General features: G+C 38.9%; 2 protein-coding genes across 3 annotated transcripts; both read left to right on the top strand.

The window, feature by feature from the left end:
- Positions 1–1091: 1091 nt before the first annotated feature.
- Positions 1092–4904, top strand: LOC146330215 (aly/REF export factor 2-like). Its single transcript, XM_084715699.1, has 6 exons — positions 1092–1397; positions 3152–3307; positions 3390–3537; positions 3635–3692; positions 3988–4231; positions 4343–4904. The coding sequence occupies exons 1-6, from the start codon at positions 1203–1205 to the stop codon at positions 4361–4363; spliced, it is 822 nt and encodes a 273-aa protein (XP_084571825.1). The 5' UTR covers positions 1092–1202; the 3' UTR covers positions 4364–4904.
- A 2427-nt stretch (positions 4905–7331) lies between these two features.
- On the top strand, positions 7332–25607 carry LOC146330216 (rho GDP-dissociation inhibitor 1-like). Of its 2 annotated transcripts, none has more exons than XM_084715700.1 (6): positions 7332–7461; positions 11678–11866; positions 14668–14751; positions 20267–20343; positions 20847–20910; positions 22244–25607. In XM_084715700.1, exons 2-6 carry the CDS (start codon positions 11680–11682, stop codon positions 22441–22443), a joined length of 612 nt encoding a protein of 203 aa, XP_084571826.1. In that variant the 5' UTR covers positions 7332–7461; positions 11678–11679; the 3' UTR covers positions 22444–25607. The 2 variants fall into 2 exon arrangements, with proteins under 2 accessions (XP_084571826.1, XP_084571827.1); XM_084715701.1 differs by lacking the exon at positions 7332–7461 and adding an exon at positions 9334–9400.
- The last annotated feature ends 999 nt before the right edge of the window (positions 25608–26606 follow it).

The following is a 26606-nucleotide window of genomic DNA, read 5'->3' on the forward strand; positions in this document are numbered from 1 at the left end:
TCTTCTTTTCAGGGTGCAGATGAGTTGAGCTCTGCTGACAGTGTTCTGGACACTTTGCTGTTCTCAAAAGAATCAAAGCTGCAGTTTAACTGTACTATGAGTAGTGTGAATTGATCCCAAACAATCTGAGGAAAGATCTAATCAGGATTAAAATCAGCTGTGTGGCTGTGCAGAAGCTTTAACATTCAATGGGACAGTAGGTGGCACTGTTATATGTAGTTCCTTCATATGTTACAGTTTTTAGTTAGGTTACTTAGTTAATTACAGAGTCAGAGCATTTAGATTTAGAGTAAAGGTTCAATACTTATATGAGAAATATGGCACGATAAACCGAGGAAGGCATTTTACCTCACCATTTTATTTAAATGTATGAAATAGTTACTTTCTGAGTCTGGATATTCAACACATTTGGAAGAAAATCTATTGATATGCAGCCATGTTCATATGAAATAGTATGGTAGATGCAGGCGCTATCAATGATACTATTTAATACAGATACAGATACTGTTCCATTAAGTGTAGTGTAGCAGGGAGCCAAAAGACACAACAGACACAGTCAAGATGAACTGTGCATCGCCTGGAAAGTAGAGACCAGGCGACCACAGCAGGAGGCGATGACAAAAAGTGAAGCTGTAAAGAAGGTGCATATATAAGATCTTAACTAAAGTGAACGATTTTAAACATTTTGTCAGTATTGCACTTGTTTTATAACTGCTGGTAAAGTCATATCAACAGTTTCTCCTTTTATTTATTTATTAATATTTGTTATTTATTGTTATGAATGTATTGTTTCGTTTTCACATAGGGGTCTGTGGCACTCATTCATTTCAATTATGATACTGATATAATACTGACATATAGGAGAGACACATGATGGGTCTCTGCTATACTCTGCTACATCTTACAAGGAGTCCTTAATCTTTATTTATTCATTCATTCATTCATTCATTCATTCATTCAGTCAGTCAGTCAGTCAGTCATTCATATATACATACATAATTGAAAGAGCACGACAATTCAATAAAGTTTTGAGGGGAAAAAATGGGAAGGGCGGGACTTCGGTGTTATGGTCGCCTCTGCGAACTACGCAATTTCCGGTAGTTTCAACACCGCGCCGCCGGAGAGAGCAGCGGATACACCGCGGCGTTCGCTGAAAGTTCTTTGTTCCGTTGGCAGCGTTAGCTACGAACCTGAGCACCACGATGGCGGACAAGATGAATATGTCGCTGGACGACATTATCAAGATGAATAAGAAAGGAGGCAGCGGCCGCGGAGGAGGCTTGTCCAGGCCGGGTGGAAGTTCGGGTCGGGCCGGTGGAGGACCGTCGAGGCCGGCGCGGAGTCGACAGAACAACTTCAACCGTGAGAGAAACAACAGATCCACACCATACACGAGGGTATGAATGACAAGCAGCTGAAATGTGACGGAAATGGAAAATTAAAGTAATGTATAGAAGTGTTTCATTATAGCTTATCAGCCGTGGTTAGCGTTACATGATGATGTACTTCCTCAAACTAACGTGAACTACCAATGGTGTGGTTGGTGGCAAAATGAAAGACGCTATAACTCTTGAATTACCTCAAATAAATTGGTCGTGGCCCGCCCAAGTTACTTTATAAGTCTATACAGCTGTGGGCCGCGTACCACACCGCATTACCTGCACCGACTAGAAACAATAATGTGAAGAAGACAGCTTCATAAAAACTTGTCCTCGTGTGACACTTGCTGAGATGGATTTTTGCTCAAGATGGCTGCTTTGTCTGTGAAGATGTTATTTGAGGACTTGTCCTCGATTAATCAAGAATTTTTTCCATCTACTTCACTTTCTCCAACTCCACGTTGTGGGGACAGAAAGGCTTTCTTGTGTCATATGAGAGAAGCCCTTGTTGACCCTGTAGGACCTGGATGGACTCTTCTCGTGTTTGGTTTCTCCCAGGGTTCAGCATCTTAATTAAGCCTTTTGTGCTGCATAAAGGCGTGACTTATTCAGTGCTTTACTAAAACCACATTTCCTCTCAAGTTACCTGAAACTTTTAGCCTCAAGAACTACTTTCAGAGAACTAAAGCTCCTTTTCCATGCACAAGTGCTGACTTTGCTTGAGTTTGTCTCTCCTTCAGCATGGTAGGGATTAGCATCTCCACAACAGGGCCACTCTTTTTAAGGTGTGTTTTTAACTGATGCACACTGGTGGATAAATGTTTCATTTACTATAGATTCCTTGAAATAAAAGCCCCATGTTGTTTTGTTATTTTAAAAATTCTATTGTGAAGCAGCAAAATTCAGAACCATTAGGTTTTCATCAACAGTTACTTAACACAATACCTGCACAGCTGAAAGTGTACAGTAAAATTAAGTCAGCTAAAAGTACAAATGCCAATGTGAGAGAGAAGCCAAACTTCAAACTACAGAGTTTCAGTTAGATGCTACAAAACATACTGAGAGCTGAACACACGGACTTTTAAAAACACCTTCTCTTTGGTCTCCTGCACAGAAGTGAGTTGAGTCTTGCAACACATTTGTTTGAGGAGGACAAAGGAGAGTTGACCCCTGTGAATGAGACATTACCGCAACATACATGGTGGCACTTTGGTCCCACTGAAATCTTAATCAGTACAGCGAGGATTGACTCAATGCGGTTTAAAGTAACAACGGAGAATTCCCATAAATGGTTCCTTTAGCCTGTCTGTTGATGTATGAGAAGGCAGGAGCTGTTTTACACACCATTTGATATGTCACTATACAACATCACTGAATACATTAAAAGGTCAGTCCATCTGTTCTGTCTGTCCTCTGTGCAAAAGCACAATGAACAAAAAAACTAGCTGTTTGGAGGCTGCAGCTTTTTTTTTTGATCATAGCTGAAATAAAATGCGTACTGCAAGGCCCACCCCCAAAGTTCCTGTACTTTAAAAAGTACTATTGCCAGGGAGGAACATTTTACAGGGTAAAACAATGTCCTTATAACTTAATTTAGACTGTGGTCCTAGTGGAAATGAGTTCCTCCAAAGGTTTCTAGGATGGAAACACAGCTTAAGTATCCTTTGACTGTGGTCAAATAATATTTTTCTGAACACCCTTTGTAATGTTTTTTTTTGTCAGAACACTTAGAGCCTGAATACAGTATTCTTCTCTTTTGTTTCCTTTCACAGCCCAGAGAGCTACCAGACAAATGGCAGCATGACATGTTTGAGGAACATGCTGGTGGATTCAGAGGACTGAGTTCTGTAGCAGAAAGAAGTGTAGAAAGTAGCGGTAAGCTGCTGGTTTCCAATCTGGACTTTGGCGTCTCTGACTCAGATATCAAGGTAATTTACTAAACCTAATTAATCCACTTGACTAGTATTAACATGCTGTGAGAGTGACTGACATCTACACTTTTCTCTTCAGGAGCTGTTTGCAGAATTCGGGGCATTAAAGAAGGCATCTGTCCACTATGACCGGTCCGGTCGCAGTAAAGGAAGTGCAGATGTTCACTTTGAAAACAGGGCAGATGCGCTCAAAGCCATGAAGCATTATAATGGTGTCCCACTCGATGGTGAGGATTTGGTTCTCGTGCTGTAGTAGCATTGACATACTTTGATTGCCTCTTCAGAAGTAGTGAAGAAAACTCATTCACTTTTTAATCGTTTTAGGTCGTCCCATGAAAATCCAACAAGTGACCTCAGAGGCCGACACACAGAGTAGACAGAGGTAAGTCATGTTAAGTGGCTATGCAAGTATATAGAAGGTGGACTGAGGTCATTGTATGGCAAGTCATAAGTAAGTCTCACGTCCAAAGAGTTTCGAGGCCTAAACAAGTCGTAATGTAACAGTAAATTTCTAGCCTCATTGATTAACATTGTTATTTAGCTGTTATGCTAACATCAGCCCAGCATTAGCTCGTTAACATGCTAATATTAGTGACATGCCGATCTTTGTGCAGCTTAAAATCTGCTATAAACATGTTCTCATCCAAAAATGACTGAATCTTTTTGGTCTTTTGCAGTTCAAACAGAGGATTTGACAGAAGCCGGCTTGGACAGCCCAAATTTGAGAGGAGCGAAAGGAGCGACAGGAGCGAAAGGAGCGACAAGAGTGAGAGGAGCGAGAGGAGTGAGAGAAGCGAAAGGAGCGAAAGGAGACAAGGTGGCAGCAGTGGAGGTTTCAGGGGTCGGGGAAGAGGAAGAGGAAACAGACCCCAACTTTCTGCTGAGGAGCTGGATGCCCAGTTGGATGCTTACAATGCTGAGGTGTGTACTGGGGTTGCATAAAATTATTTTTATTTTACATTTTGATCATACAGTGAACATTTAATAATAATAATAATAATAATAATGATGATGATGTTTCTCATATTTCAGTTTCAGATGGACACCAGTTAGAAGAACTCAGATGGGATGCTCCTCTTTTTTTTCTCCTTTTCTTTTTTTTAAATCTGGTTGATTGGCTATGATGGATCAGACCTTATTACACTTGTTTTGAAGCCATTTTATCGTATGGACCATTATATTCTGTTTTTAATTTTTCTCTGTATTTTTGCTGCCATATTTTCTAGGGCAGTTTTATGTTTAAAGGATTTTTCTCTGAGGCCACCAGCTCCTGTGCTCTTTCCCAAATGTATGGACAATTCTTTGAACCTGAATGATTGATTTTTTTTTTTTTTTTTAATCACATGAACTTGATTCAATGGTTTGACAGACTTTAATTAAATTCTAAATGTTGTAGGTGTAGTTCTGCCATTTGGTGCTGTATACTTGACATATGGACATATTTTTTGTACATAAATAATTATATTGAATCGTCTTTTTGGTGTTTATTCAGAAATTTCTCTTCATGCGACAGAATGTGCCATTGCTCTTCACTGTGACAGTACCTGCATTTGAGAAATGAATGAAATCCAAATGTGACTAAATCAAAAGAGAACTGTGCCTTTTTTTTTAACTATTGTTTGTATTTGCTAATATTGTGTTTGTAACATGAGCCAGTGCTGACTTTATGTATCCAGAAGTTATAAGCAGTGACAAAATGTTCTACTAAAGCTCAATTTAAAGTGAGGCTATTTTGCTGAATGGTGACCAAAAGAGACAAATAGAGAGGAGTGATGTCAGTTTGACGGCATCTACTTAAAGTCTGCCATTAGCCACCGTAAACTGCTGGTCGCAACAGATCAAGTAGTTGTAGCAGCTTTTCCAGGAGTTGCATATTCTAAAGGTTGTTGATCAATATGTTAAACAGGTGACTTTTTTAATCATAGCAGCTATTTAGATAAGAAACGAAGTAAACACAAGAAATACTAATTGAGGTTCTGTTGCATCCAAGTCAATCAGTGAGGGTGCTGCTGTTGTGCATGTTGGCTCAGTGGAAAGGCTCTACTACACTTAATGGAACAGGGCCTTTATTGGTATAGTTTATTTATTGTTTGGAGAAACCAGTGTTTACTCTCTCCATATATACTCTGCAATCCCCAGTACTCTAGTACAGTATTTGTAGGGTAAAAGTAGTGTAAAAACATTCTGTAAACTCTGTTTACACAAAAAAATTAATTCAAGTGTTTGTTTTTAAAACATTTTATAGACATTTTATTTCTGAGACACACAGAAATCATTAATCAGCTCATACTGTAAAAATGCTGTAATGCGGTGGTTCCCAAACTGGGAGGGTGGAATGTATTTGATTTATGAATGTCATGCTGACCTTTACTTCACTTAAAGGCAAGTTTTGAATCAGTTTTTATCAGTTGCTTCCCCAATTATTAATGATTGATAACAACAAAATGTGGGGTAGAGTATTAACTTGTTTCTGCTTTTGAAAGGGGAGTATGCCGGTAAAAAAACATCTGGGCACCACTGCTATAAAGGGTACATAAATTTGATGTTTTGATGACTTTCTTGTTTTAAGAACATAAGATCAAATATATTGAAGAAAAACATGACAGTTTTCAAAGTTAAAAAGGATGGATTATGATCAATTTAGATTTATGGATATGTGATTTTGCAAGTAATGGATGATGTAGTATTGATTTGTTGTTTTAGGGAATTTGAATTCCCTAGTCAGTTTCTTGGAAGAAATAAACAGCAGGTTGGCAGCAAATTTCCTCCAGCTGAACAGGGAAATAACTGAGATTTTGGTTGTGGGTACTAACGCCCAGAGACAGCTGGTCTGGTCTGAGTCCAGATTAAAATATAGGAGTGAGCATCACCAAGGTTGCCTTTTTCCAGCTGACAAACATTTCCAGAATCAGAGGCTCTCTCTCCCAGTCTGACTCAGAGAAACTCTTGCATGTGTTTGTTATGAGCAGGCTGGACTATTGCAATTCTCTGCTTATGGGTCTTCCAAACAAAACTACCCACAGCTCATCTAGAACTCATCAGCTGCTCAGGTCCCAACCCAGAAAAAAAGATAAGATCATGTAACTCCAGTCCTCTCAGACCTCCACTGGTTATTGTGTTCAGAAAAACATTTAAAATCTTACACTTGGTCTACAAACCATTACAGGTCAAGCTCCTCAATATATATCAGTTAATATCCCCAGTAGATCTCTCCTATCACAAGATGGAAAACTCCTCCATGTCTTCAGAGCAATGGTTCCCAATCTGTGGTCCCTGAGGCTATGTCTGCTCTGAGGTGTCAAAATTAGATTTGAACATGTTAAACCCACAACGATGACTTTTTAAACTGTCTCACTTTATTATTGCTGCCTCTATATGACCTACATTAGAGAGACCATGTACAAAAACATCCACTACTTTTGTATATTTGTTCCTACTAGTATTCTCCTTGAAATCAGATGAAATGATCCTGATTTCCCAAGTAACGTTACAGTATGAGGTACAGTACAGTTAGCCGGTTAGGAAGAAGCAGGGGGTGGTATTCCATTAAGCAATTTTATTTTATGCCTTATTATATTTTGTGGTTATTACTGTGGAAACACTACTGCTTTTGTCCACAGTTGCTTCTAAAATCAACAAAAAAGTGTTCCTTACAGTAGCTTTAACAAAAATCACAATTTATATGAAGTCTATATAAAACCTATTTTGAACAATATATTTTTAATTTTTCAACCCTAGTATGTCATGCACTGTGAACTGCTTTAGTATGATGTGGTGACATACAAATACATTTTGAATGGAACTGTTTTTAGTATATAAGTATAGTATATAAAAAGGCCAAACAAATTTATATATGAGAAGTGAAAATTCAGAATTGATATATTGGAAATACATGACATGAACAAGCGGGGACAAGAAAAAAAAGATATATTTCCTGGAATCGGTTCTTTATATCGTTTTTGGTGGCGCGCGGCACCGCAGAGCACGTCATTTGCGTGCTGCGCGCGCGGCGTCTGTTCCCGGAACGGTGATGCGCGGGCGACGCACGGGGCGGCGCCGTTCCGTTGTTCGCCATACTTGCACACTAGCGGAGAGCAACGAACGCACTTATTGCAAAGGCACCTGAAATCACCACCGCACATAATAAAACGGTAAGTCTCCACGGGTTCAAGGGAAGCTAAAAACACAGATTGCAGAGTGAGTCTGACCGGCGCACAGCGCTGAAACCGTTACGCTCTCATTCCTGTGCTTTAGCTGATGATAACTTGCCAGGCTAATCTCAACAGCCTTAGCCTCAGGCTCCCGTTAGCTTGGCTGAATTGTTCCCAGCGAACCAGCTAGCCACTTGTCTGTCTCCTCAGTCCCACCCTGTGTGAGAGAGGGTCGGCGCCAAGAAAAGTTCAGCCCCATTGTTGAGTAGAAATCAATTTAATCGCTCAGGCTAATTAACTCTTGGCAGCTAGCGGTGTGCTGTCGTTATCCTGTTGTACTGTCAAAACCAGTATGCTAGCCGGCTTTCTGAAAAGATGCCAGTCTACAGTGGTGCTGTTAGCTAGCTGCATTAGTCATTACATGCAAGTTACTGTTAACGTTATATCGCTATGGTAGCTGCGGTTAGCCTTTTGACAGCAGTTTTAACTTGATACACTTGTGGTGGACAATTAAATAGCATTCGCCACAGTCTTGTCATCACAGCTGACTACTTTTGAGTAAGCAGTTAATTCAGCACTGATTTCTAAAAGCTGTGATTTATAGCATTGATGCGCTTGTAAAAAGTCACATTTATCACAATGGGAAACCATGAATATTCCTTTTGTTTACGTCTTTTCTTGATTACTTGACGCTTATATTCTTTGTATAAGGTCAGCTGGGAGAGACAGGCTGGACAGACAGCGCCTATGTCGTGCAGGTTGTTATTGTTCAATACAAAAAATTACTAAGAAGACGCACAGGCTAAGGTAAACTTCGGTGAAACAGTGAGTCTGACGGACTCTTCCTTTGTAGGTTATATGTGAATTTGAGTTTGTAGCTTCCTGTCTTATTCAGTGAGCAATTTGCCTGCTATAGTCATTCCTTCCAGCTGGGTGGGGTGGGCCTGTCAAATCGGATTTTAGTGCAGTCCCGAAATTTCTTAAAGTTGATGTTTTGCATGACAGCACTTGATGAGACTTCTAGTATTACTTTTGGTCACCTCCCTCTTAAGTCTTAAGCCTTTTGACTCATTTGAACTGGAGAAACAAAACTCACATGGTCAAGTAGAACAGGATGATCAAGAAACCATAGTTCCTTTTAAGAAATTTAAAGATATCTGTCAAAGAAAACATGACAAATCATAAACATCTCTCATTAAGACCAAATTTCCGCTGCTGCAGCAGCTATGTACAGGCTGAAACCCTTTCCGCCTTAAGAGAAGGGAGGGCTCTTGGCTTCTTTGATTTCTCACCTCAGTGACAGAGAATTTAAGGCCAGCAGTTACATAATGCATTCAGTTTAAAGCCCCCTCCCCCACCAGCACCTCTCCTGTCATGGCAAACCGCCTTGATCCAATTTTTGTCTCTTGCAGATATCAAATTTAGTTATGCAAAATACTGGAATGCATTTTGAGATCAAAGGGACGTTCAATAAAAAGAGTCTGGACTTCTTTGCTGCACTGTTTGTTTTATGTCCCATCCTCTTCTGGGTCGACACAGTCATTTCCATAAAGGTTTCCTGATATTTGAAGTCACATTCTTATTATCCAAAAGTAGCAGGGAAGTTGCCTCTATTAAACCGTATTAAACATTTTTATGCGAACATGTATCTGAGATTGTCAGAGGTAGAATTGATCATATTGCAAGAAGTTGGTATTAAATTTGAGCCTAAGAATATTTTATAGGTGCATTCCAAGCCCTGAATTAAGCACTGATTATTAGTTCCTCCCTCTTGTAAAGTGCTAGAATGATAATGAGGACCACTGAAAAAATTTAGCCCTTGTTCAGACATGTTTTTGACAACAGCCTAAAGCTCCTCAGCTGGCAGAGACGGAGCCTTTACTGCTTGCAGACATTCCTCCATTAGTTTGGGTAGGCCAGAGGACAGACCCAGGAAGAGGTATGCACAGAGATTCTCTCTTAAAGCCAGTTGAAGGAATCTTTACAGAGCTAATGATAATCACAACAGCCTTTACAGATGTTGACAGGATTATTGTGAGTTTTATTCGGTATTGGTTATGGTAACTGAAGATAAAAAAGATACGTCACAGCTGTTTCATTCCAAATGCGCCACATCCAGTATATTGAAAGTTATACAGTTGGCTGTGCAGCCCTACCATAATGTCCTAAAACTTTCTCACTCACTTCCACAATTTACTTTGCACTTGGGATGGCTGCTGAATGCACTTAAACCCTCAGTAGTTGCTAATTTTGTTTAATGTAAACTGTAATAGGTCAGTATTAAAGTATTATTACTGGCTTAGAACTGTTTGGGACAGATGAGGGTAATGCATGTCTGCATCTACAACAGTTATACTCTTGGTAATTCGGTTAATTAAGTAGTCAGAATTTTTTATTATTATTTTTTTTTTTAAAGCTCATCCCAATTTAACTTGTTTTGTCTTATCAACGGTCTACAGTATTTAAGACCAAGAAAACCAGCAAATGTTCATGTTTGATTTGAGTGATTTCCCTTGTGGGAAAAAATTGCATACTTAAAGATTGCATAGTTGGACATTAGGGCTTCAACTAAGAATAAACTTCATTATTGAATAATCGGCTAATTATTTTTTTTGAATAGTTCTTGTTTTATCCGACCATGAGTGTAAAACCCAAATAAAGCAGAAAATCCTCACATTTGAGAAGCTTGAAGCACAGATTGTTTGGCATTTTTGCTTAAAAAAGGACATAATTAATCGATCGATGGTCAGTTGAATTTTGGTTGATCGATGGATCAGCTAATTGTTTCAGCTCCGGCTAAACATAAAATGTCTTGGAGTATACCTACTCTCTGCATGTCTTCCACAGGTCTGCAGTTCCATTTGTTCAAGCCAGCTGAATAGCTGCGTATTTGGCACTCTAGTGGAGGATTAGACACATAGCAAATGCCCAAAGAGTTTACATTGGTAATTTACTCAGCTGGTTTTTCCACATTACTGTGAATCAGTGTTGTACACAGAATGACCTATTAAGCTTCCCCTGGAGCAGCAGAGCATAAAATGTTGAGGTAATTATTTACAGTGTTAAAATTACTGAACTTAAAATTATTTAAGATAAACAATCAACACTATGGTAGTGTAGAAGAATGTAACTCATAAGGAATGGACACAAACCATAACAAATTAAATGTCTGCACTGCATTGCTTAAATGTTGAGGAGGGACTTGTGGCCTGTTGGGCCTGTGTAGTGCTGCGGGTGGGATGGCCTTAATGTGAAAGTCAAGTCTTTTGGCATAAACAGAGCTCTTCCTGCTTTTGTTAGTGTTATGTTTCAGCTGAGGGATCTCTTCCAACACTGAACTCTTTGGCATGGGACGACCCTACTATAGGGAAATACGGAATGAACAAAGTTATTTGCTGTGAAAACGAAACTTAGGTTCATTGGCTTAGCATTGATTTATCCCTATCATTTTTGTCTTGAGTATTTGTTTCCTGATATGAATTTAAGAGCCTCCTTATCTGGTGTTTTATGTGTGCAAAAGTAATCTTGTGCTTGTACTTCAGATTGTTTTTCACAAAATGGTATTGTTCATGCATGTATAGTTTTTAAAAAAAATCAGCATTACCTGAGTTTTAGAGCAGTGTGTTAGACTCTGTTGTGAACTTGTTGCATGGATGAAGCATAAGCAGTGCGAGACCTGATGGTTTGATTGCTCAGTTTCCTCTAAAACATCCTTAAATATCTAATGCTAAAGGAATACAGCCCTTTTCCTTTGGCCCAAATCATATCTGGGCTTGTGTCAAGCGCCACGCCCCCAGGGAGAGGCTTCATATCATGTGATGTATGACACCTCATTCATAACTCTCCTACTACAGTGGTGATGATGTTATTTCAGAGAAATGTGCTCAGATGATGTCACACAGCAGTCAGAGTGAGATCAGCAGCAGCAGTAGCAGCTTAAAAAGAAACTGCTGCTGCCGTCTTATCAGCACAGCCTCATAGTCGCACCAGAGCTACCCATCCAGTAGGCTGGACACTTAACGTCAGCATTCCTCACTTACATTATTGTTGCAGTCATCTGTTTACCTTGTGATCTACAACCTCTTCCCAGAGGCCAGTGTCCATGAGGAATACAGGAAGAATTGTCTGCATGCTGTTTGTTTGAAACATCGTATTTTCTCCTTTTTCTACCTTTTTTCTCACTATTTTTTTCTCCTCTTGTACCCACTATATCCAGACATGGCTGAGGATGAGGTGACTCCAGAGCAGTTAGCAGCCATTGCCGCCGAAAACGAGGAGCCAGAGCCGGTGAACTACAAGGCACCAGCCCAAAAGACGGTGCAAGAGATCCATGAGCTGGATAAGGATGACGAGAGTCTACGCAAATATAAGCAAGCCCTACTTGGCCCCGGGATCGCTGAGGCTGGTAATGCTGTGTCTGTGTATGTCTGTATGTCAGTGTGTGTTCGTGCGTGCGTGTGTGTGTGTGTGCGTGCGTGCGTGCGTGCGTGCATGTGCGTGTGTGTATGAGAAAGCAGGAGTGAGTAAGAAAAATTAGGTAGATATTTTTGGTGGCAAAAATCCTAGATCCATCTTTGTGTAGCACATCAGCTTTGCCGATCAGTTGGGAAGGTTGCTTGCAGAGTGACATTGTTTGGGCTAAACAATTTGAGGAATATTGCAATTGTAGTTTGAATTGCAAACATTTTCTATAAATTAAACTACTGGCCTGTATTTGTGGTTGACATAGAATTAAACATGATTCTTTACTACTAAGCATGATCATGAAGTTATCTTGTGTCTGCATTAATAGAATTAGATAAATTGCTGCCTTCCGTGGTTCTTTTTTTGCCCCAGTCAGTTTCAGAAAAGTTAACTTATAAATACACTAATCTGATTTTCTCTTTTCTAGAAAATTGATTAATGCAGCTCACACTTATTAAGACTGTAGTCTTGTTTGTGACACTACTCCATAATATATAAAATCAATCATGACATAAATTGGTGTAAAATTAGTCCTGGGCAATATATAGCTGAAAAGTCTGCCAGAGAGAGTGGTGGATAATGATTGGTACATATCAGTAATTATCGATCATGTAGCTTGTGACTGTCTACAAAGGGCAGAAGTGACTGATGTGATCAAATAAGTTTGTTGTATTACCGGTTTTGGTCGGTAAGCTATTCAGAGCATGAAGTGTGACCACTGTGACCCAGTCACTGATAAGTGGAAGAAAATGGACAGACAGATGGATCAACAGCATCAGAACGGAGTTGTGGGTTAACTGCAAGAAAAACTTCCCGACCAACAATGGTAGTACAACTAACTTCATTTATAACCTCAGCTGCTTCCACACCTCATAATACACAACATGTCATCGGTCACAAGCTATGTGCATGATTGACAATTAGTGATATCTACCGATATGAAACTTCACTATCATGATAGACTTTTCAGCTGTATTGCCCAGGCCTGGAAGTGAGTGGCTGTTTATGAGCTGGGGCATATTTGTAATGTGTTTTCATGGTAGTTTGCATTTAATGCATTTAAGGGAAGCAATTAAAACATTTTATCAAACTACTTTCTTATTGCTATTGATGAAGTGTCCATCTCTGATAGATGTCACCGTGATCTAGTTTGGGTTTTTCACCGAATATTTTTTTTTCACTCAAAGCTTCTATTGAGGTTTCAAATGAAACACTGAATGTCATATATGTCATATGTCATCATATTTTAGGATGTCATCAATGAAGGGCTTGTGTTTTTAATCCAGCAGAAAAGTGCAGTGGAGAGCTGGGATGAAGCGCTTGAGTGATGAGAGAACAAAATGTTGCACCAGAGTTTTGTTTATAAACTATGTCTTGACATTTTCTAACATGTCACTATTTACTTAATAAGTGTGTTAAAGCAAGAAGAAATATCTTTTCTACTTCTTTGCTGTGCTGTTCACTGCTTGTATGTGTGTGTGGGAGCTGAGCCCCGCCCTTGGTCAAGCAGAAATGAGCGCAATCATAAATGACAGCAATTTGTGATAGAGATCTCTCAATATAGTTTTTTTTAAATTGTTTATTTTCTGTTGCTGTCTGACATACACATCAGAAAGTAGCCCTATCTTTATCTGTAACTGAGCAGAAATAACAGTTTTAAACAGAGTGAGAACACCAAAAGGGAAAAAAAAGGCTATGCAGCACTTGAATGTTAATTTAGAATTCAAATTTGTAATGAGCAAAGCTTTGAAGTGTCAAACTATTCTATACAGCCCTGCAGCTTGTTGGCCAGTAATAGTAATAATGACTGCTGCTGTTAAGCCACATCTGACAGTGTATTCATATGGACTCATGATACGTAGTACATAATACATAGTATTAAGTTAATGATTGTTGATTACAGCTGTGTTGGCTTCCTGGTTAAACTATTAGCTTCATAGACACACAATGTCTACACAATCCAGTAGTGAAAGCAGCACATTAGCAGAGCAGCAGCAGGAGTTTCCTTCTGCTATTTAAAATGAGTTCAATATTAGTCTTAGAAAAAATGGCAAAGTTTGATCCTGTACCTATTAAGACTTGATGTAGGTCATGTCAGCGATTTCAGTTAAACTTATATAGACTCACCAGCGAGGACTAAGATGCCAGACTTGTTGCCTCTCTAGATTTTTAGATCCTGTAAGATAAACCAGACTTCCAGAGCAAGTTGGCAACCTTAGAATAGTATTTTCTAGTATGTCGATTGACCAATGAATCAGTATGCTGTCCCTCAGTGATGAGAAAAGGCTTCTTCAGTGGGACTGAGAAGAAAGCTAAGTCTAATTAATGCAGAGGCTGCCCCAACTACAGCAGAGCTGCCCTGATTTCAGCTCCCTGGAGCCCACTAACTTAAACAGCTGCTTGTTACAGGACACGTGTCATGTGCAGGCCTTTTGTAAATATTTAGTTTCTGGTCTAAGTTGTCTATATACGTCGACAAAAGTGTTGTCACAACAAATACTTGTAAGCTAATTCTCCACACAGACACTGACTTGCCCTCTTGAGGTTATGATTCCTCTGAGTTAATACAGACTCAACAAAAATCTGCATAGTATGAAAAAAGTAAATGGTGAATGCTTTGCACAGTCAATGGTGTTTAATAAGGAGCTGTAAATGTACAACATCTAAAATTTCACCTTAGGGAAATGTTTGAAAGCATCTTGATTGTTTTTATTGAACCATGTTTCTTTGATTCTGTCTCAGATCCAGGTGTTCCCAACGTCCAAGTGACCCAGATGTGTCTGGTCTGTGAAAGCGCCCCAAACCCCCTCGTCCTCGACCTGCAAGGTGAGTCCCTCTTTGGACTGATTTATGAAGCAGAAATAGATGCTTGTTTACTTAAAGCATGTAGGATAATATATGGCGCCTGTGAAACTCATGCAAAACACAAAATGCTGAATCTAGAGTCAGTGTTTGGTTTGCTCGTTCTAGGTTACTGTAGAAACTAGGGATGTACCTGGCAACTATTTTCCCCTTCAACTAAATGGAAATTTTAGTTTAGACTAGTCAACCAGTCTAAAAGCAAGAAAACACCCAGGACACAGTCAAAATTGAGCACAATTTATTAATTGATAAGAGTAAACATTGTCTGAAAACAATTATGTGTATTAAATATGAAATCATGTTCTAATAATATTCTAATAACCAATTAGTATTTTAAAAGCTGCTGAGAAGTGATGCCCCTGTGCTGTGCATTGTGAACATTGCACAGTAAGGCTAATATTACCAGTAGCCTGCTCTCCTAATGTCCACGTCTGTGTCAAATGTGGTTATACTTTGCTTTGATTGAATGTTATACGTCAGTGTATTTTGATACAGCCTACATACTTTTTATTTTCATTTTCTAGATCAAAATACCGACAAACTGCACTGGTTTTACACTGGTTTCTTTATCCCACTTTCTGCTTTCCACCGTGCTGGATTACAACATCCAGCCATTACCACAGAGAGAGGGGGACTGCCATGTGGCAGGCAGCTGCATAACATCTTAAACACTTTTCACACATTCATTGCAATTCTACCTGGTGGGGCTGTATGTGTTAGCACAAATGTCTGCATTTTTTGGCCTTGACTTACCTGCCAGCTCCCTAGTCTTAAGTCCAGGTGAAGCTCAAGTGTGAACGGAGAAGCTCAGTGTCTGGAGTGAACGAGTGGGTATGCTGATGATGCTGCACGGTGTGCAGCAGATCAGATGTATTGCTTCTTTTTCATAAGACTATCTGCTGATCAGTATCAGCCTGCATGGATCTAATATTGTTTGAGCTCTCGTTTTAATGCCTTTCTTAAGTGTTGGACAGCCTGTAGTTAGCTGATCTCTGCATCGATCACTCTTCTCCTCTTCCATTATAGTTAGTTCATTTTGAGACTCGATTGATATAAGCACAAACCCCCCACAAACTATATGGAATATTTCCAACATGTGTGAACACATCTGATACAGACTAATGCATGCTGCATGTGTGAAAGGGCACATTCAGATCATGTCCAGACCTGATTCTCAGGGTATAGCTCAGAGTTTTAATGTGCAAAGGGCTTTAGAGCAGTCGTTCTCAAACTACTGGGCGGATCCGTCTAGGAGACATGTTGAATACAACTAAGCTTAATGAATATGATTTATGTAAAACTAAATAATAATAAATGTTAATTATAAAATAAAATGATAAAATAAACAAACAAGAGTTTGAGCATTTCATCAGTTGCTTCCCAAGTTATTCTTAATGATTGATACAAATTGTGGGATGTGAACATTTTTTCAGCTTCTGAAAGGAGGCATGACAGGACAAGTTTGAGAACCACTGTCTTAGAGGCAACAGTCATCCAGTGTTGTACATTAAGAAAAGATTAATTAACCCTTGCTAGTTTGAATACTAGTGAGGGTAGCATTTTTCAATTGTTTAGTTGACTAATCACACACATCCCTAGTAGAAACATGGTGCAACATGGTGGCCTCTATGGAAGAGAACCTGTGCCCTCTGTAGATTTAAATAGCTCATTGTAAGGTAATGTAAACACAACAATTCTTATTTTCAGGTGATTATATACTAATGATAACATACTTATGAATATTGAATTCAATTTTTGCTGTACTCTGCCCATAGATCCCCATAAAATTGACACCATGGACCTTTTAAGTCTTTTGTGAAGGATGTAAATCGTCAGACATGTGGTGCCTTCATACTTATCTGACAGGTTGTGGAGCTTGTCAAGAGGTCATAAGCAGCTCTTGTTGATCCAAGCAATAGTTGAACTTGTGATCCACAGTGTGCTATTTCACCACATTCCCTATTATCTCAACACAGAAATGTTTTCTTCCGTATTTCCTGCAAGTTACTATTTTTGTCCCAGTCAAATATAGCATCCCTTTTACAGCTGCACTGGCTTTGCTTATTGTGATTTTCACCCAACACTACGTACATCCATTTGTAAAGGTTTGAGTCTGTGTATGCTATATATGAATATGGATTTACTGATTTCTTACAGAGGTAGAGAGGTATAGAGGAGGTACATAGACTAGATTTTTTTTCCTGTTTGGCTGATGACTGTAGAAATGTACTCACAATATTCCCCACAACCATTTAGCAGTTAAGACCCCCGCCTCTGTAGCTGCTCATGTCCCAGCTGGCCTAGATTTCAATCCGTCCAGAACGTTCTGTCCTGTGTCTGCCTCTCTGTGCATCACTCCTGATTCTCCTACTTTCTCAGCTAAAAATAATGACTGTTCACCCTGTAAATAAAATTTAGAGTTCAGAGTTTGACTTACTGTTGGTTTTTAAAGACCCCCTCCACTAATTTTTGCTTAATGCCACAGTTAGTGTATAGTGATGCGATATTTAGCTCTCTCAGTAAAAATAATCCACATTGAAATCTACTCTTGTTAATCTACTCTTGTAATTATAGAACATATAACATATAAAACAAATATTAATAACATCATGGGAGGCTAAAATTCTTTGAGTCACAGCTTTGCATCAGTTACTTTTTACTTGATGGTAGATGGACCCTGATAAACCCAGGAACTAAAACTGAAAATTTCTTGTAGTATTTTTGGCACATTAATGCTTGCATTTCTACTTAACTTGCCCGATGTTCATGATTCTGAAGATGAGACAGATAAAAGGTGTAGTGTGACTGATGTTTCAATGATGTTGGAAAAAAAAGACCTGCAGGCAATTTGAGAACACCACAAAGGTTAGACGCCTGTCATCAAAGTAGTGATGACCTGCTGGTTCTCTTTCTGCCCTTTACACCCACCCTGTCACATGTTCTATATTTCAGGCCAGTTATAAAGTCAGACACATAACTGATATTTAAACAACAGTAACATTAAAAAAAAGTAATCCCAGGGGCTGCTTGTTTGTAGTCTGAATAAATAACTAGACACAGGGTGTAGCAGTTGTGAGGTTTCTATTTGTCCTCATGGTCCAAAACAGGAAATCCACACAGACAGTTATTGGGCTGTCATAATAAATTCCTTGGGAGTGTCCTGGGAGTAGGAACTTGTTAAGGGGCTGGAACAAGGCTCCAGCAGCTGAAATGCAGATAAAGTGACTGAATATCTCAGAATGTTTCTGGGCTTCTGGAGAGGTTTCTGCGGCTAAATGGTATTTTGTTCTTCACTACTAAGTAAAAAAACAACAACAACTGTAATTTACTTAACCCAAGCAGCCGTGGGCACCAACTTGGGTTAAACATTGGGAAGAAAAAAAATATATGTGATGTTACATGACATCATGTGGTGAGGAGACTATGTGCTTCACCTGAGTTGGGGCTGTTTTGAGTAGTCAGTGCTATAATAGATTGCAGGCGCAGGGAAGGGTTCCAGTGTTTCTTCTGGTAACGTTTTGCCACTGCAAAAAAATATATAATCAGAAACTCAATGCACTTTCTCAATACATAGACTGTGGCTATGAACACAACACAGTCTTTAAGTTACTGTTATGTTGCAACTTGAGCTTACCTACACACTTTACAGCTGACAAAAGTAACTTAAATTTCCCTAATGTGCTGGTATGCCTCTCACACACCAGGAGAGACTCACTGATACTTCACCCAACAAACCTGCTCACGTGTGTCACATACAGAGAGCTTACCCACAAGGCAACCTTCCTTAAAGTTGGGAGCTCAGCCAGTAACACATAAGTTAAGAGCAATAAAAACACCCAATTATGCCTCATATGAATTCAGTAGGATAATAAGGATAATATCGCATATGCTACAACTTTAGTCCTTTAGTCCATGTATTTTCCTGCTTTTCAGGATTGTGGGGCGTAGTCTCCCATCTTAAAATCTGTGGGATTGAACCCAATGCCTAGCCCCCACCCCAATGGATGGCACCAGTGTGAGTAGCATGTAGCCTAGATTGCCTTGGTTTTATCACAGCTTTGCTGCAGTTAGTCTTGATAATTCACAGACCTTGGCTCTGGATAGTGTAGTATATTACTACATAGTATATTTCAGTATATTATATATAATATATTATATATGTTTAACATTCGATATATACAATTATATATCCTCTATGAGGGGGGGCAGACATTCAAAATTAAGATTTGACACACCTCAGTTAAATGCGCTTCAGTACACCAACCAACTATAACTTAAGTTTTCAGAATGTTTGAAATCGTCTGAAACACAGTCAACTAAAACTGAACATCACAAGCTTCACATAAGAATTATATTTTTCAGGACTGTGTTGTATTAGACTGGATTTGATTTGATTGTGCAGGTGTACATTGTAACTAATAACCTCAGTGTGTATGTACATTTTAGATGATGAGATAAATAGAAGTGGGATCAGGTTGTTGTTTTTAGGGAAATGCATCTTTAGGTTGTTTTTAAAGTTACCGTAAAAAAAAAAACTGCTGAGGATGAGTCATACAAATGTAGTCAGTGAGTTAGATCACTGCCAGTAAAGCAATCAATGCAGCTTCTGTATGTCAGACCTTTCTGTATGTGATGTTGGATTACTGAGGCCTTGAAGCTCAGACCAGTGTGTAGAGAAGGATGAGGAGAACACATGCTCAGCTCAGCAGGAACATACTGTAAGCTAATGCTCAAATCAAGAGCCTGTTTATAGTGGCCTGGAAACCTCAGTGCAACATTGTGGTCAGCACCCAAGGGGCTGTCAGATCATTTTAGAGGCCTGCGGAATGAGACAAAAAAAAAATATCAGTAGATTATTGTCAAATTATAACAACACAGCCAAGCCTGAACACACAGGCATGTTAATATGGTATGATAAGATACAAAAAAGCAGTTGGGTTTGGGTCCACCAGACAAAACAGTGTCAAATGAGGTGCAATTATTGACATTTCTGCTATCAATTAATTATTGATTAATACATTGTAAAATCAGTTAAATTCTTAATGGCACTGCAAACTGAAACTGCTAATAGCTAATTGAGCTTACTTTTACTGTTGCCAGTTATCCAAAATGTAGACACATTTAGGCTTAAAAAAGGGCTCAAGCCCACAGCTAATTCACTGACTGTATGACTATATTATAATGTTATTGTTGTCAGTTTTTTCTACTGTGTTGCCTGCAGTTTGAAGTCTCCATTGTTGATTAATTTTTTTGTAAAGTATATTGTAAATGGCAGGGTTTCTTGTTGATCGTGGCTGATGGTGATTTGGTCTGGAACAATAAACATTTAACAAACCATAAGTTTCACAAACCAGACTCAATGTCATTCTCAGATCCTTCATGTTTGAAACCGCTGTGTCATAAGTGAATATATGATGCCACACATGGTTGGTTTGGTCTTGAATTCTCCCAATGATCATCATCTTTTGGTTTGCTACAGGAGACCTGGAAGCCTTCAAGAAGCAGGCCTTTGTTCTGAAGGAGGGAGTTGAATACAAAATAAAGATCAGCTTCAAGGTGAGAGCTGCTGTTGTTATATACTGGAAAAACTGCTCATGGTCTGTTTTCATGCTATATGAGAGTATTATGATAGATATAGTACTTTATGAAAATGTGAATACATCAGAGTTCATTTAATGTGACACAGATAATGTTGTCAAATTGCTATAGTGTCTTTCTCAGTCAAGTTCAGTTCAATTTAAGCTGTATAAATTCCAGTGAAGATTAAGCCTTATGTCATGAGATTCATTTTGTATATTAACCAGTTATGTTCACAGGAAACATTCATCTGGAGCAGGGCAGTAGTAGACATAGTAGAAGTGATGAAATTAATGACACAATCATGGCTTGTTTTCTGATATTTCGATTAAAGAAACAGGTTAAATAACAAACAGGATACTGTATTTGACTGTTTTCCTAACCTATTAAATTTATTCAAGTTTGCTGAAGTCCTTGTTAATTTCTAACTTTCAAGCAGAACACATCTATGGTTGTATTCAATGCTGTTTGTCTCCCCGCAGGTGAACAAGGAGATAGTTTCGGGTCTGAAGTATGTGCAGTATACATACAGAAAAGGAATGAAGAGTGAGTGAACAATTTCAGTTGGCCTGTTTGAGATCATGTCCACAAACACCCTACTTTTGCCTGTAACCACTCAGTGTTTAACTTATAATTACCTTTGTTTCCAGCAATGTCTGGAAAGTAGCTCAATCAAAAGATGCCCAGTTAAATGTTGATGGTTATTTAAGCATGTGAAAATAACTTTAGCCGTTTACATACAGCATTTCCTTGGCTTTTGGTGACACTCAGACAGCAGAATGCTGAACAACATAAAAAAGTCTTTACTTTGAACAAGTTCTTTTTATCTACAAGCGTGGAGACATTTTGTGTTGTACATTGGCTATAAGCTAATCAGTTGTAGCATATTGAACAGCTAAAAAACCAGGGATGCCCAGATCAATCAGATGCCAATTGCTATCAGCCAATATTCAATAAAAATATGCAATTGTGAAATAAGAATTAATGCTTTTTCGTTGCCAATTGTCAAACCTGGTCAGTGACACAAAAAACCTGAGCTCTTTCCTCACATGCTTATACACTATCAAGACTTCATGATGTTGATGACACCTATAGAAAAACATCCATTAAACAACACGTAGAGAATAATCTAATCATTAATCTAGTCATATGCTCATTACTTCCAAAATCACTGGCTAATGAAATTATTTTTAGTATGGTGGGAGCAGCAACCATGTGCTTGTGTGTACTGTAGTCTTTCCTGCCACTTCACTGCTGTGAATGTGTTACAGTCACACAGCATTTAGAGCCAAGGTCATACAACCATTTGGTGGAAATCCCAATACACTGCAAAGCAGTCAAACTGAGCCTTAATACTGCTTCACAACTGCTAGAAAAAAAACAAGAAACAAAACAAACCAAAAAAAATCTGTATTGGCCAGTATGGCTCATAGATGATTGTAGGGTTGGAATCTCTTGGTACTTCATGATTCAATTCAATTCCAATTCAAAGGGCTACGATGCGATTATAAAATGATTATGGATACATCTTGATGAATTTAGTTTAATTTAGTTGGATTGTCTCCATTTGCAGTTGCTCATGCTCGGCCATCCTCCAAAATCAAGAAGTGGCCTCAGAACGCCAACATGATGCATATGTCTATGGTGTTAGATTTCTGATTATTAACTTTTCTGCACTGATTCTTAATCTTCTAAGAGAGAATCACAATGTATCTGAAACATACTGTATATATAAATTACATGTAGAAATTATGAGCCCAATAAAAGATAAAAAAGTCTACATATTTAAATGTTTGAGACTTATGTGTTTATACAGGATATAATGACAAATAGTCATTTTTCCTTCCTGACTGTAATGTCCACTGTCCCTTGTCAACAGTTGATAAGTCGGACTACATGGTGGGCAGCTACGGGCCTCGTCCTGCTGAATACGACTTTGTGACCACACTGGAGGAGGCTCCTAAAGGCGTCCTGGCCCGCGGCAACTACGTCATCAAATCCAAGTTTACTGACGACGACAAGCATGACCACCTGTCCTGGGAGTGGAACCTCAACATCAAGAAAGACTGGAAAGACTAAAAACAAAAAAAGAGGCCTTTGTGTTTGTTTTGGGGGGATTGGGGAATCAACCCCCAACCCCCAGCCCCGTGCGTTCCTCAGCCGCTCCCCCCATCCCCACCCCACGTCCACCATTTCTGCCTTGTTTGTTTTTTATGTTGTCATGCATTTCATGTTCTCATGCCTTAGTTTCCACCTTGCTGTCTTAACACCCCGGCGTCCTTCCCACCTCTCTGTCAGCAGCAGTAGCATCAGCAGTAGCAGCAGACCCCCCACCCTTCCCCCTTCCCTTCCGTCCGTCCATCCATCACCTCCCTAACTGCCCAACGTTTCATCGGTTGCACACATACCACTTCTGTTCACCAGTCCGCCATCCACACCCCACCCACCCCCCACTGAGCTGTGCCATGTAGCACCTAGCATCTTTCTTTTTGTCCCAGTCAGATTTTTGCTGCTTGAAGAGATTAACCCCCCCTGCCCTGCCCTGCCTTTCATCACCTCTCCAGAATGGTGTCTTCCTCTCTCAGTATGAAGTACATGTGGAAAAGCAACTGTACAATCAACTTTTGTTTGCCTTTTTTTATATAATTGTATCAATGGTTGTAATGTGACTGTATTCACATCACTGTTAATCAGCTGTTGTGTTCATAGCCGGCCCCACCACATCCACCTGCCCCTGCCCCCAACTCTTGCTACAGCATTCCTTTATGGAATCAGATCAGACTCAATATTTATAAGTGGATTCTCAAATGTATTCCAAGGTTCATAAACAACTCTCCACATAAATATTTTTCAAGGCATTTAAATAGTTATTGTACATAAATGTAAAACAAATCCATGCTTAAAAAATAAGGTTCACAAATGTATTTCTGATGCACCCGCAAATATTTCTTATTTTAAATAACCGCAGTACAGGGTTTCTAGAAGTATGAAATCAGTTTAGTATTCTCCAGGTCTGAATAAGTAAAAAAAAAGAAAACAAAATACGGAAAAATATTTGTTTCCAGACTGTTGCCCCTATTGTGTTTTCTAGAATATAAAATTTAGAATTTCTGACTTTTCATAAGTTATTTTGTAGTGATGGTAGTTATCAGAAAATCCAATCAATAATTTAAAAAAACAAAAAACAGATTATCTTTTCTGTTTGCAAAACCAAACCCGTATGGCTGTGTTCGTTGTCGTTTCCATGGACACAGTGAATAAAATAAGGCTGCACAGTCACTGTGAAATTTTGATTATCCAAGTTTTTTCAACCCATTGTCAGTTGTTATTTATAAAAGAAGCAAAAAATAACTATTTCTTCAATATCCATCCATCCATCCATTGTCCATAACCGCTCATCCTTGTCGGCTTGCGGTGGGGTTGGAGCTTACCCCAGCTGTCATTGGGTGAGAGGCGGGGTTCACCCTGGACAAGTCACCAGTTTATCACAGGACTGACACTTAGAGACAGACAACCACTCACATTCACACCTAAGGGCAATTTAGAGTTATCAATTAACCTATTATGCTGCATGTCTTTGCATGTCTTTCTTCAGTGCGTTAAGAAAAACTAAGAGTATAGATAGCATCAGTTAATCACCTTCCTCTTTGGACAGAGATGTTTGACAGTGGAATAATGTCCAACTTTTTGCATAGGATGCAGCGGCCACAGTGGGTAAATGCATGCTTGATAGTCCCAAATATAAAACCTGGTTGTCTAAGGACTCTAAATGGGAAATGAAAGATAGATGATAAATGGTCTAAAAAATGGTAAATGTGTAAGAACCATGGAAGTAGAAATCCATAAATGTATGTATATAAAAGTACTGGCATCCAATGTATTTTTTTCAATTAAGAATTATCTGTAGCCAATCGGAAGGCTTCTTCTATTTCAGCCCAGCATGTAAGTATAGATTCAAGGGTATCATTTAATACTTAAAAGAGGAAATATTTGTGTGCGCATCAGCAATATATTTGTGAACCTTATTTTTTTAATATGTGGATAGGTTTTACATTTATATACAATAACAATTTTTTGTGTTCATTGAAAAGTATTTACATGGAGAATCATTTATATATAAATCCTAAAATACTGACACTGATCTGACTCCATATTTCTTTGCTTGCCTACTTGCTTGCTGTCTTTTGATATAATTACCAATATCTGCCTTGGAAAAAAAAACAATTCAGATCTGCTCGACGGCGCCACCCTCCCTGCCCAAAATGTACTCTCCCATTCCCCGTCAGAGGGGTACTGGGGCCAAAGTAAACAAGGGAGTAAAAAATTTTAAGGGTAAAACAAAAAAAAAGCTGCCTTATGTAACAACTAATGTTTAAACCAATTAATGTCTCATTAGCATGCCTTGTGTGTACAAGCAGTAGTCTGTATATGAAGGGCTTACTCTTGCTACCAACTAATAACCACCTGTAGCCCTGTTGTAGTAGAGACTGTTCATACAGGTTACTGCACATGCTCACTGCCCCCAGAATACACTCACCTGAATGTTAAGAATCTGAGAAAAGAAGCCAAACCCAGTGAAAATCAGTATCGATGAATCTCGGCACTCTTGTTCCTTTCAGCCATGAGGCCTTAGCACTAACTAAAACAAATAATTCTAATTTAGCCTTGTCTTTCTTTGTCGTTTCCCCTTTGCCTTAATGTACATCATTCCCCCTACAAAGAGCCCCCTCCCCACTTTCGCTTGTTCAAACTGCTTCATAACTCGTAGCCTGCAGTCAGGAGGTGTGGAGGAGGAGGAATACCAGAGAAAAGCACAGGAGGAGGCTGAGCCTGGCACTGCCTGCTGCTGCCGCCGGAGACCTCGGCAGTGTCTGGACTCAGCCACAGACAGACAGACAGATGCTGGTAGTGGAGAAAGAAAACTGACCCAGTGACCCTCTCAGACAGAAAGGGTCAAGTGACAATACAACACTAACGTTCAGTATTTAACGAGAGGAGGAGGAGGTTTTAAAACACGACTGACCAGTAACATTAAACTGAAATCTACTTGTACTGTACCAGAACATATGGATGTAAAACTTTTTCTTTTTCTTTTTGTTTTCTGATAATGATAATTATGTATTCCTGCTCCATACATTCCTTCACATTGTACAGTTTCTATGAAAACGCTGGCATGCTGGTGGGGTTGTATATTCTATCATCATTTGTGATTGCTCTTCTCGGTCAATAAAGATTTTGCTCAACTTGGCCTCTAACACGGTGGTGTTTTGCAAGTAGTACTGCTTGTACCTCGACAAATACTGTAGGAGTCTTACAGTTTCAGTTAAGGATCAGCAATATATTGATATAGAAAATCTGTCATTATATCATAATATGGTATAAGTGTTGTGTTTTCCTGGTTTTAAAGGCTGCATACAGTAAAGTGATGAGACTGTTGCGGCTGTTCCACTGTTTGCCTTTACACACATACTCATTATATCCTCATCACTGATGATTATTTTTCAAAAATCCTGTCCATATCACCAAATGTTACTTGATATTCTAGCTAGTGTCCTTTATTAAACAGTAGTTATATCCTAAATAAACTATACACCGAACAGTACACCTGTGAACATAATCTGCACTTTGTATCAAATTGGACAAAATATGATCTTTATTAGACAGTATTAGACCCTTTATTGGAGGGTAATTAAGGTACAGTAAACTAAAGTGAAATCACATATCTGGTATTTGAGACACACTGTCTTTGGAAGGTCCCATACAATCAGTGGAGAAGCCATGACTGTTGTGTACTTTGATAAAATCATATTATCTGCCTACAGTATCAAAATAAGTCTATGCAGTCACCCACAGACAAAATATTCCTCTACCTCTATCATTTTGGCCTTTACTCAGTGGATCTGGTTCACATATTGTTTTTAAATGGGTATATACCAGATAATGTGATTTCACTTAAGTTTTCAGAACAGTTCTCTTGTAATGTGTCCCATATTAGCCTCTAATAAAGACTAATACTGTCTAATAAAGAAAATATTATTTCTAGTTTTTGTCTTACTAGTAAGTAAAGCTTGTTATGTTTTATTAGTGTATTATAAATTAATCAATTAATCCACTTGAGTAACTTTTAAAGAAAAGAGTCAAGATTCTCTGACTCCAGCTTCTTAAATGTGAATATTTTCTGGTTTGTTTACTCCTCTATGACAGTAAATTGAATATCTTTGGGTTGTGGGCAAAACAAAACA

The sequence above is a fragment of the Lutjanus erythropterus genome, chromosome 3 (assembly GCF_056507025.1).
Source record: "Lutjanus erythropterus isolate fLutEry1 chromosome 3, fLutEry1.hap2, whole genome shotgun sequence".
Lineage (NCBI taxonomy): Eukaryota > Metazoa > Chordata > Actinopteri > Lutjaniformes > Lutjanidae > Lutjanus > Lutjanus erythropterus.

Excerpts from the sequence above, each read along its gene's own strand:
- LOC146330216 (XM_084715700.1), top strand. The coding sequence starts at position 11,680 with ATGGCTGAGGATGAGGTGACTCCAGAGCAGTTAGCAGCCATTGCCGCC. Across the intron at positions 11,867-14,667 it reads CCCCGGGATCGCTGAGGCTG|ATCCAGGTGTTCCCAACGTC; the intron begins GTAATGCTGTGT and ends ATTCTGTCTCAG. Across the intron at positions 20,911-22,243 it reads ATACAGAAAAGGAATGAAGA|TTGATAAGTCGGACTACATG; the intron begins GTGAGTGAACAA and ends CCTTGTCAACAG.
- LOC146330215 (XM_084715699.1), top strand. The coding sequence starts at position 1,203 with ATGGCGGACAAGATGAATATGTCGCTGGACGACATTATCAAGATGAAT. Across the intron at positions 3,693-3,987 it reads GACACACAGAGTAGACAGAG|TTCAAACAGAGGATTTGACA; the intron begins GTAAGTCATGTT and ends GGTCTTTTGCAG. Across the intron at positions 4,232-4,342 it reads TGGATGCTTACAATGCTGAG|TTTCAGATGGACACCAGTTA; the intron begins GTGTGTACTGGG and ends CTCATATTTCAG.